Source organism: Homalodisca vitripennis, chromosome 3 (genome assembly GCF_021130785.1).
Source record: "Homalodisca vitripennis isolate AUS2020 chromosome 3, UT_GWSS_2.1, whole genome shotgun sequence".
Classification (NCBI taxonomy): domain Eukaryota; kingdom Metazoa; phylum Arthropoda; class Insecta; order Hemiptera; family Cicadellidae; genus Homalodisca; species Homalodisca vitripennis.
Genome location: NC_060209.1, coordinates 106,313,172 through 106,326,170, shown reverse-complemented (window position 1 = coordinate 106,326,170; position 12,999 = coordinate 106,313,172). Strand labels below are relative to the sequence as shown.

General features: G+C 29.2%; 1 protein-coding gene across 50 annotated transcripts in view; it reads left to right on the top strand.

The window, feature by feature from the left end:
* Positions 1-12,999, top strand: part of LOC124357275 (Down syndrome cell adhesion molecule-like protein Dscam2) — a 231,198-nt gene that overhangs the window by 204,928 nt on the left and 13,271 nt on the right. For all 50 annotated transcript variants that reach the window (XR_006921931.1, XM_046808888.1, XM_046808894.1 and 47 more), the window contains 4 exons: positions 1,417-1,551; positions 10,491-10,675; positions 11,117-11,294; positions 11,685-11,843. Coding sequence is in view for 49 of the 50 variants with exons in the window: in XM_046808888.1 (XP_046664844.1) it covers positions 1,417-1,551; positions 10,491-10,675; positions 11,117-11,294; positions 11,685-11,843 (657 nt within the window). In the remaining variant the exon portion in view is untranslated. The remainder of the gene's footprint in view (positions 1-1,416; positions 1,552-10,490; positions 10,676-11,116; positions 11,295-11,684; positions 11,844-12,999) is intronic.

Below are 12,999 nucleotides of genomic sequence, written 5' to 3'. Positions count from 1 at the left end.
TTCAAGCTTTGTTTAAAACAATTTAATTTAATTTGTTTGTTTTAAAATTTTTAGTCCCCTAAAATGCTAAAAATAATTATTATTTTCAGGAAACTTGTACATTTAAGACTGGTGAAGAGTAAAATAATTTACTTTTGTGTTAAAGATGGTATAAAAATTACCATTATTTAACAGTTTATTGACTATTGTTGTGATTCATTCCTTTAAACTTACTGAATATTTAATTGCATAATTACTTTTGATTATAATTTTATACAATTCCAAATGTATTTTTATGAAATTGTATCAGTTGTAATTTTTTTAATCAATATTATTAATTCTTAAAGAATGAAGAAATCAGTAATTAGTTGTTTATTTATTCTTAATGTTTACTGTGCAGTGAAATAATATTGAAATGCATTCAGACCAATTCTGCTAGTTAATTTTTCTCAAACTTTTATAATATTTAGTTATTAAAACATTATTTAAGAATATTAAGAATCTTCTCTTTTAACTTATTGTTTTATACAGCTTCACTTAGCTGCTGTTTGTGCTAGAATTATGCACTTACACGTTGCCCTAATATTTTTACCTGTTATATTTGTTTTGTTAATTTAAGCTTTTTATGACTCCTCTTGAGTCACAGCCATTACCTACAACTAACTGTGCACTACATATCTACTGTCAGCATACCTTCATGTCTGATTGTCAGTCAATTAAAATATTTGCATTGGATTAAAAGTATACTACTTTTAATCCAATGTTAAAAAAAAATTAAATTAATAAAAACACATTTTGAATTGTGTTTTCAAAATAAGACTTGTTTTATGTACATGTAAATAATAGCGATTTGCAATGCCTTTTGGTATTAAGGTTTTCACTCTTGTTGCTCAATCATATTCACTAAAATAATAGCATTGTTTATAACTTTTAGTGCTTTATTGAAATGTTTATTCAGTTCTCTTATTGACTAAAAAATATGTGTTAACTGTGGTACCAAAAACTGATAAAATAAATGTTGTTCAAATTCGGGCAGGTTAGTAAAGTGTATGGCAAGAAAGGTATGAATCACGAAATTGTTAGGCAGTCATTGTTCAAATTATAACGATTTATAAACATACATTAAGCCAGTCTAAATTTCTTGGTTGTAGAGTACAGTCTAAAATACTTAGATTCTATAACCAAAATAAGCTTATGTTCTTGTAAGTTGTACCTGCAACTAGCCAAAGAATGTTGAAATTATGAGTACAGTAACAATGTGGAGATACCAAGTGGATTGTATTGTACATTAATATGGAAACAACTCTTACTTTGTTAACAGGTGTCATTATGTGTAAATAATTGTTTACTAAATCTCAGATCTCTAAAAACATTTAAGCAGTGTACAATAGTTTGGCTAATGGCTGTGACGTTGATGTTGTAAGTGGTGTTGGTCAGGTCACAATGGCTCGTACAGAGGACACACGACCTGGGATCCTCGCCGTCACATGTATGAGGAGTTGCGTGTTCACGGTCCCAGGGGGAGGCTTCCCCCTTGCCCTGGGTCCGATGAAACCCTCTACCATCGCGCAGGTAATAATGCTACACAAACCTCTGTCGTCACTGTTCTCTCTCTTCAACAACTGTCCACTAACTGCCAAAGCTTTAATACTAATACCGTCACACTGCTATTTAACTGATCTATCTCTAAGAGATACTCATAATTTGATCAAAATTTTTAGGACTTACCAAATTTACAATAGATTCTAATGTAAATGTGATCAATGCATTGGTACTTTTTTGCAGTATTGCTAACACTTTATGCATCTTTTCATCAGTTTTATGTAAAAAGTTAACAATACAATGTTTAACTGGTAGCCTACCCAAATTAAACCAATATGACTTTGTAAAAGATTACTTCAACAATGTTATTCGTTACAATAGAAATATTAAACAAAGAAGTGCTTCATTAATTTTGCTGTACATACCTATATAAGCCATTGCCAAGTGTGTTTCCAGATCCTATCAAGATTTAGAAATTAATATTAACAGAGACTTCAGATATTATTTATAATAGGGGCGTTGAGATTGGTCATAATAGTTTTTTGATGGAAGTTAGATTTCATTCATTTACAACATATCTTCCAGTATGTTGAAGGAATATGAAGCCTCCTTTCGAAACTAATTTTTTTAATGGCACTAAAACACTATTTCTCTTGATTTCTCCTTCCTTTGCTAGTAACATACAAAAAATATCACAGTGAGGACATTTTTTATTACAAAGAAAACTGTCATTTTTTAAATAATTAAATTAGTTAAAACTTAAAATTAGGGATTGTTTGAATCTAATACTTGATACCTGAACACCACAATACCATAGCTCTTCTCACTCGATTCCTATTCTACTATTTTCAAAGTATTTCATTACAAAATAATAAATGAAAACAATAGAAGAGCTTAAAATACGTTTAGAAAGTCACAAAATCTTTATTCATATGTTATCATTCTGTAATAAGTGAAGTATTTAAAACACAAAATCCCCTTTAGAAAGAAGAACAATAATTTAAAGCCTGTATTTCAGTCGAATACCATATTAACAATCAATTATGACATAACAGGTTCCAGTCCCAGCTTCCTTTGTAGGGTCAATTGCGAGAAAAGTAAAATTGGTTTTATCACTCATATTTTATATTACAAGGATTTAAAAGAAAATATTTATAATAGTTGTTAAGTTATTTTATTTAGTAAAACAGTCACAGTGAAAGTATAACTGAGTACAATTGTTATTTTGATTTAAAAGTTAGACCAAATTATAAAGGTTCTAAATAATTATTTTCTTGAATTGGTATTGTCTATTGTATTTTTTTACAACACCATGACCAATAATTACAATTTCAATTATCAAAATAATAATTTAATTATAGTATTAATATGTATAGTATAACATTATAATTCCATCCACACACAAAAATTACCAATAAAACATTTTATTGTGAAAATTGTCTGTTCAATTGGGGTCAGAGATGGTGGATTGTACAGTTTTAGTTCAATTACTATATTTACTGCTGTGGTCAAATTAAAATTATAATGTTAGTACACTTTATAAAATTGTGATAAAATGTTTTAGTATCATCCTACATAGCTACAAATAACACAGGAATCGGTATTGAATTCATAATCAAGACGTTGTTTTGCTACCTGTATCGGAATTGAATTTTTTTTTTTGTATTGGCCCTTCCCTCTTTAAAAGTAGTTAACTATATCAACTAACCATTGACAATCAATATTTGTAATTTTACCTCTGAAATTGAATGTTTTGCATTCAGTGTCAAGATTTCACAGTTTCGTAGAGTTTGATTGATGTATTAATTGTGTTCTATTCACACATTAAAAATGGTTTTTTGCATTTTGCTGAATGTTTTGAGTATTTGCATTAGAGATAATATTCTTGTTAAATTAACAGATAAAGGTGAATCAGTAACATTTAGGATTTGGAGTTTGTTTCAATTTTATATGTATTCTGGCTTAACAGTGCTGCTGTTTCTGTATGAATGGGTTGCATCATTATTATAAATTAGCTATAGCCCAAGTGTTGCATGAAAAAATAAATATGAAAAAAATATAGTATAAAGTGTCTTTATATGTCTCTTCTTAATGCAAACCCATAACAACAAACCATGGTGTCCCCTAAGTTAACACTTAAAAGTTTGAAGAGTGGAACATCTAATCCTGTATTTTTGGAACATCTGTTGTTGAATATAATAGAAAATATTATGGTAAGAATTTTTTCGGGTTAATTTAGAAAAAAAACATTTTGAATCACACATAACAGATATCAGTTTTGCTACAAAAGGTAGTGGATGGTAGATCTGGATCATCCGGCACATAAGTACATGTACATTGTCAATATACACAGAATGTTCGAAAAAGTTTGTCACAAACTTTTGTGAGTAATAGTATTCATCATTTCAAACAAAAAATATCATACAAACATAGGTTGAGAAATGTCTTGTTTAGCTGCTAGTCAGTATTTTGTATAAAAGATTATTATCTCTAAAACTATTTAACCTAAAGAAACCAAGTTTTGGCACATAGGTTTAAATAGTTAAGAGGAAAATTGAAAACAATATTGTGTTATTTTCTGTAATATTACTGTTCAAAAATGGTGTCTGTTGAACATTTCAAAATGAAATAACAAAAAATCAGTATAGTTATAACAATTTACTAGATATCAAACTACTTTTAACATTTTTATCACAATTCCAATGGTATTTGTTTCAACAAGATCCGTCAATGCATAAGCGACACAACCAATTTAAGGATACGCTTATACAAACCGGATTGTCACAGTTGAGAGGTATCATTTGTTTCTTGTTCCTGGCTTGTGCATTGTATCTTTAAAGTGGCCATGAACGCTTATGCGTAGACGGATTTCGTTGGAAAAGTACCATTGGAATTGTTATAAAAATTGTAAAATAGTTGGTATTATGTAAACTTTTTATAACTGATGTAAAACAGTTGATGCCTATCAAAAGATAAAATGTTTATTGCTACAAATATTTTTAACCTGGAAAATTGCCCAAAAGGACACTTTTAGGAGAATAGAGGGTCATTTATGGAAAATGTTTAAATGGGAATATAGGTCATGTGATACTTCAGTTTAAAGATATTGTATACCCTGAGCATATTGGCACCAAAAGCTCTATATAATGTTATTTCGGTGTTACAAAATGTTTGTTATTTAGGTTTTAATGGTTAATTATGTTGTCAGCCCCCTTTACATAAAACATTAATAAATTTAAAAAACGCAAAAAGTAAAAATGTTTAAACAGCAACCTGTGTTGCAAAGTACACTGTTTAAAAATATTATTAAAGGTTTATATTTTTTTGTATTTTGAGCTGTTTAATAATAGCACTTAAAAAACTTATTTTACTATGTTTATAGTAAATTTCTACAGTGAACGTTCTACCAAAATGAAATAAACACAATTTGTATATTGTTTATAGTATTTATTACAGGTACCCACTTTTAAAACAATCTATCTTACATCAACAATTTTAGCATGAAGAAAAATGCAACTATTTCAAATCACATGTAACATGAATTTTCACTAACCTTAAACACATACTTCCCATATTAGAGGCTTGATTTTCGTAACACTAATTTTAGTGTACTAAATGTAACTCTCCACTAATTGCAGGGTTATAGATTCTTACAACATAACCAGCTGGTGAGAGCAACTAATTAATATAAAAATTGCCTTATCTAAAGCACTGACCTATGCAATCTGAAATAAAAGTAAAGGTTATCAAGGCTACTTTTTACTAATTTAGTCCAAAAGACTCCATCTCTATTTGCTGTTTCATATAAAATATTGACTGAATAATTCCATTTATGTAAGATTTCCAAGGAAAATATGTCTTTCAGTATTACTACAGGATAAAAACATTTTCAGTTACATTAATTCAGTGATTAAATTATATGATACTTTACATCTCTTTTGCTTAGCATAGTGATTTTCAGTGTTTTATTGATACTCCCATTACCATTACCCCACTGATCAAAACTTTTATATCTAAAGGACGTTTTATAACAGCAACAAATCTCTGGTTCAGGGTATAAAAAAAACTTTATGGAACATTTGTCTGAAACCACTTTGTTTTCCCTCTTTCTGTACATATATCATTATTAGTAAAGAGCTTTTGGATTTTGATAAATGTTTAAGGCAAAGCATTCAAATTTGATACATATGTTAAGTTGCCCATAATTAAAAAAAAAAGTTTCAATTTTTCTTTTTGAAAATTTCACAGTTTAAAAACTTAAATATTGAAATCTATATGATTTTCGACTAATAGATATCTAGATTAAAAACATTACATTATAACATTTTATTGTGAATAATACAAAACCATAAAGCACACTCCAAATTCATTTCACCTTCATTTTTTGTCTTGAACTATGGTATGAACTTTTTATCTGCTGTTATCACACAAGTGATTAAGTCTGACCTAGCTTCATAGGCAGCGATAGATAGTGTGGACTTTTGAATTAAAATTTTCTATAACATTTTTTAATAAATTTAAAATTTTTAATAAGACAAACCGAAACAAAATGTCTACTTTAGATATAATAATTGTAACTTTATACTGTATAGAAATAGTTATTAACTTTATATATGACCAGTTGAGTTCAGAAATTGGTATCATACATATTTATAAGCAAGAATTATAGGTTGCAGTTTTAATGAGTAACTAAATTCAAATCAGTCTTCTAGCATTAAATGATAGAGAGAGCAAAATACATTACTTTTTAAATTATCTTTTTGTAATAGTAGTAATGATCATGCAGTGAATCATTTTGTCAGTTTATATGGTATTTGGTTTGCAATAGTGAGGTAAAATTTAATTGTTTACCACCATAGTAAACCAAAATGGAGACTTTCCTGAACGTAAATTATAATGAACTTGGTAATATTCACATAGTGCAGCATTTATTTACTACACATGTACATCTTCAGTAGTGACTGATCTTAGACCAAATCAAGCAATAAAAACAAGTTTACAAAATGTTAATATCCTAGCCTTGAGTTAGAACTTGAAGTTACTTTTCTGTAATTCTGTGAAAAAAAACATTTAACTGAAATTGAAGAGTATCATGATTGCATTAAAAGCCACGTAACCAAAAATAAGAAATTAAACTCCCATAAAAAAATAAAACATTTAACTGATAAAGTTATGTTGTTTCTATAAAAACTGAGGTGTAGAGTATGAGATCTGATACATTTAAAAGTCTTGCCCAGCTATTTCAAAAATATTCAGCTTATTATTAAAAATAATAATAAAATGTGCATAGATTCTGAAAAAAATGGAGTCCGGCTAAACAAATGTTTTACCCGAACACAATATTTTAAAAAAATATATATTTCCAAAGCTATACAATAAATTAATTTTCTGAGGATCCAAATTTATGGAAAAATAGTTATTTTTATTATGTTCTATATGTTGTCTATTGTACACTGTACTCATACAAAAAATTCAAGTTTCTACCAAAAACTTGGGGATGAGTTAGTAAAGGTTGAACCAAAACAGAAAATACTGCAAATAAATCCTAGCAGGACAATACATTAAAATCCAGCCCGAGGTCTAAAATTCATTTTAGAGATGAATAGTGAATACAAACATTTGTATAGGAGAGAATATTTACCTACCAAGTCCCCATCCTAAATTACAAAAATGGCAAATCAGATCATTAGATTTTGTTGTATGATATTCTATAAAAAAGTTAGTATGTTTGTACCAATAGAGGTCTGTTAAAAAAATTGAGAATCTGAAATTATATCCATCACCAAGAAAAGTGAAATTAAAATGAAAAAGATTTCAAAAATGTTTTAACAAAAAGTCTTTACCAAGGGAAAATCCTGTTCACATTGCATTTATGATGACAGAAATACACAATACTTAAGAATTAAGAGTTTTAGTAAATTAAATAAGGTATTTAGGCATCTGTCATTAACAATAATAACAGAGACTCAAAAATATAGAAATTTTAATGTTATTTTGTGAAGATGAGGGAGTTTATATTAATGATATATATGAGGTATGATCAAAAAGTAACAGTAATTTTAATTAAAAAAGTAATTATTCCTCTGCGTTAATGTTGTCATTTATTAAATAGTCTCCATTAGATATTACTTGTGCCAGCGATTCTTCCAATCCTCAAAACAATTCTCAAACTCAATCATTGGGATAGACTTGAGCTCTTTCAGTGATGCACTTTTAATGTCACCTATGCTTGTAAAACAAGGGCCCTTTAATGTTCTCTTCATTTTATGAAATAAAAAAAGTCACACGGTACCAAGTTCAGAAAATAATTGTTTTGCCACTAATCCGGGCATTTTTTCATATTGCTATTCACAAATAGCACTGAACTTGCTGGTAATACTTCTTATGGTATGAACCAGGTGATATGTCAACATCATCAGTAACTTCTCTTATCATAATATGATGATCGTTCATAACCATTTATTCCACTTTTTTCACGTTTTCATCACTTGTTGATGTCTGGAGCATTCATCATCTTCATGTCTTCACGACCACCTTTTGAAACGTTTTATCACTCATAAACCCAGTGTTACTCATAGCAGACTCACCATAGGACTTTGTTAACATTTCCTACACTTTAATTTTTAACATAAAATTTGACATAAATTCTTTGATTAATTTCTTTAACCTTAACAGTTGTTACTGAAAAAGTAAACAATGAATAAAACTGGAAATTTTATTATATTTCAGGAGAATACCAATATAATAAAAAAAGTTTTGACAATCAGACTCTCCAAAACCGTGAAACTTAAATTTCCAGTACTTTTTGAACACACATCGTATATATCCTATAAATAACTACAATATTTATTCATATCCGTTAAACTACATTATTTAAACTTGTAGCACTATAATATTTATTCTATAACTATATTTGAATAAAATTAAACATAATTTGATAACATGTTTCTTGTTTACAATGGATTTATATTTACTATTTTTATACAAAGTATTAGTGAAGTTGGATTGACAATATTATTAGAGGCCAAATGGCTAAGTTATATTGAAATTTTTCAAAATCAATTATAATAGCTTATTGGATTTTATTACATTATTAGAGCCTTAAATGTAACTTCAAGATAAAGACCTTAATCTTAAAATAACACATTTCTTATTTCTGCTTAACCAAAACAGTGAGATTCTTTCTGATCATGTATTGTCAACAATAATTAGTTCCTTGGGTAATAATTTTGCAGTTAAAAATGTGAGTGCAATTTACCATATTCTAAGGAATTTTATTATAATTTAACCCTGAACTCTTTTAATATTTTTAATTTAAGAAACTAAAAAAGTAATAATTAAGTCATGTTAATTTTGGAACTGTAGGACACCTGGTTTCCTGATTTATGATCAATTTTGTTTATATTCCTTATTGATGAACCTAGTGGAATTTTATCCCTGAATCGTTAAGAAGTGGCAAAGTCAGTGATAATTGAATTAACGTATCAGTCAGTGAGGACTCTTACTCTGATTTGTGTAATATGTTGGAAAAATTCATGAAAATCTGTAATTTTTAGTTGTCTAAATCTAAAGTAGGTAATATTCCACCCATTCTCTAAATGATAAGCTTGGCAGTATGATTTAGTTAGGGAACCAGATTGGCAATTTTATTAAGAATATTATAAAAATAGAAACTGAATCACTAAAGGTGTAACCTAACATTAGAACATTGGAATCACACCACTGTTGTGGTAAGTAGGACTGAAATCTTAAATCTCTTTAATTATAAAAGCATGAAAAATGTGCTTGTTCCTTGTTGTGCCTAATTTTGCATGAATCCTGTTTTTCATCTCTGTGTTGATTGTGCATTGCATCTTAGATATACGTAGAACTGTTTTCTATAATCTTTTCATTCTAATTATTTTGTTAATATTTGAGTTAGTGAACCCACCATTTAAGGTGATTAAGGTATTACTGTACATGCAAAACCAAATGCTCTAATTTCTAGAAGATATTTGAAGATTCAGCTTTGGGGAAAAAATTGTGTAAATAAACATACAAACATGTATTTTCATACATACTTAAAACAGACACAAACACAACAAAAAGTATCAACTAAGATAAATTGTTCAAATTCATTTATTTTTTTTTGTAAATACCATTGTACAATTTCCATGATTTCCATCACTTTTTATCTGATTTATCATAACTTTTCCTCTGCGTATAGTTATAAAGTAAACTGTTTTAAACCAATTTGTCTAGGTGACCGGATACATACACTTTGTTTAAGACTGATACAACTCGTTTATTTGTCTAAATCCTAATATTGTGATTTGGTTATTATTATTTGACATTATTATGTTCTTAAAATGTGGTTGTAAGGGTTGATAAAGTAAATATACATATAATATGATATATACACATAAAGAGGTAGAGCAATGAGAAACTTATTTTGAAACAGTGTCATTAATAGGTTATGATAAAAATCTGTACATTTTTTTAGTTATAAGAAACTAATTTTGCTAATTTATTTATATTCCTTGTGGTTATTTTAATATACTTATTATATTCTAGTGAATTGAACTTCAAAAAAGTGTGTTAAAATATAATTTACCTATTCTAAATTAATATACTGAAAAGTATCTAATCTAAATATAAGTAAATTCATAAAATACTGTAAAAATCAAGTTTTAATGTCATTTGCTATACTCAGTTAACATGTAGTACTATGTGAAATTCTTAATACAAACTAATTCACTATTAATTAAATTTCTAAACTTTGAAAATCCAGCCTTTTGAGGAAAAAGATATTTGGTTGCAGCCGAAAATAAATAAAAGAAGTAGTTCCAGAACAATTATTCAAGTTCTAATTTTGAGTTGAAGGATTGGTTTTTACCCAGGTATCTTCCTTTTAAATATTATAAAAACCAAATCCCAATGATATTTCATGAAGAGAGAAACAGAAATTTAATGCTCTGGTTGGTATCGAGGTATGGAGGATGAGATCTGCCCGTACGCCACATTCCACCTGCTCGGGTTCCGCGAGGAGATGGATCCGTCCAAGGCGGTTCAGTTCCAGACTTTCCCTCACCAGAACGGCCACTCTGGCACTCTCGGGCCTAATGGCGTGCCGGCAAATGGTCATGTGCACCACCGCAGCGGATCTCAATCAATGGTATGTATGATCTGCTGCTCATCCTCTAATTTAATCGGAATTGTTATTATTTACAATGTAATGGTAGTAGTGTAATTGCATTATAAACAAATAAAATATTGTAAAGAAAAGACGATCCACAATATTGAACACTTTTTATATGTACAATGCCATGCAACAATTGAATAGGAAGACAATACACAGATAGAAAATTTATGTTATAAGAAAAGATGGGGATTAGGGTATATTAATAATACTCTAACAAATATGTGGCTCATTTCTGTGATTTTAAAGTGTCTTCATTAAAATTATATTTGTTTTGCTATAATTAAAGCTAGCAAATACAAATATGCTTCCATAAAAAAATAATTAAAAACATAGTCCTTTTACACAGTCCATGTAACCGAGGTTGCTGGGATGCCCATACATAAACATGCCTTCAGCAATATGCATTTCTTACAGCCAAGGGCGAATGGACGATACTCACGAGTGGGAGGCCCGAACTCGACATTCTCTCCTGAGTATGATGACCCCGCCAACTGTAACCCAGAGGAGGATCCCTACGGCAGCCAGTACTCTCCTTATGGGGCTCCTTATGATCACTACGGCAGCCGCAACTCTGTCAGCAGGCGCAGCGTAGGTCAGTATCGCTGAGACTTGTCCTTTGGAAGTTTTAATTAAAAGAACAGATTATATTTTATTACTTGGTAATATTATTGTACTGTTTGGATTTGAGACAAAACTCAGTATTAAGGTAGTAACGCTTAAAAAAAATGGTATTATTATGTGTTTATTTGTAATTTGTTTAACACAAAAGGAAAAGTTAGAACATGAGTAGGATTCTTCTTTAGTAGTAGATATAGAACTTGCAACCAGTATTGGATTGAGTTCAACTCAAAACTTTTTAATTGAAAGTTATGTAATTATAAAATGAAAACTTGCAATCAGTTCATCTTTTGAACTCATCCCTAAGTTTTTTTAACGTGAAGGATTAGACGTAATCTTAAACTACCTTCTTTATCTTTGGTAGGTTCGGCCCGCAATCTGCCCCTGTCTGGGAGCCCTGAACCTCCACCACCACCACCTCGCAACCACGACCCCAACAACTCTGCCAACGATTCCAAAGATAGCAATGAGATCTCCGAGGCCGAGTGTGACCGAGACCAACTCGTCAACCGCAACTATGGAGGTTAGTTCCTCCCGCTCCACCTCCTTGTGTGCCTTGTGTCAGGAATGCGATGATTTCATCTTTTACCTAAATCTTTTCTCTTAATATTGTCTTCAAGAATATTCATTTGAAGCTAAATTGTCTTCTAAACTCTTAATTTTTGTATTTTGAAATCCTCTTTTTAGTAATTGAAAGGCTAACATATTAATTGTTAGCCCTTTAAGATATTGTAATTTAATACCACAAATTTACATATCAATGCTCACACAAGTTTTGTATAATAATTAAGTACAAAATGCAAAAATGTGGTAAGACTTGTATTTAAAATGGGATTCTGTCTTAGAGCAAGTGATTATAATATAATCATATGGTAACTCTTCATACCAAGGTGTTTAAACCTTTATCGCAATGTAAATTTCATTGAGAGCATGGTACATAACTGGAGTCACATATAGTTCTATTATGGTCTTTCATTTTGATACCATTTCCAAACAGAAGCAAACTAGCTTTACATTCAACTTGTTTATCGTAGTTGAGATTATTGTTTTTGAGTATTCATATGTAAAAATAGACCATAAGTGGAATTTATGGTTATTGATAATAGTATGGCAACAATATAAGTAGCATACAATGAGAATTAAACAGTAATCTCGAATCTAGACACAAATCAATTTCAGAATAGTTTAGTTGTAATTTCTATTGAGAATCATAATTAATTTCGGAACAAATAATCATTAAAAAATTAATTTAACTTGGGATTAAATTGTTTTGAAATTTCTTATCCTTTTGTCACATAATTGAAAACTCTTGTATTGGTTTACTGAATATATTTACTAAGATTATATTTAATAACATCTCTAAATACATGTTGTAATAACAGATAATCTTTACAAGATCTGAAAGCATTAAACAAAGTAAATGATACTGTAATAAACAATATATCAAGTACGTGTTCTTTAGTTATTTATTGTTTAACAGCTGCAGACAAAGAATAACTCAGGTTTTTAAAAAGAAGCATTACAACTAAGATGTGTGTTCAAAGATTGAACATATTTTAACAGAATTGTTTGGAAGTTATCTTTTGACTGACTATACACTAGAGTCCAAATGTGGTGACTAATACAGTGATTGGTCATGAAATTTTATGATGTTGTTTTTTTGCTCTAGGTAGTTTATT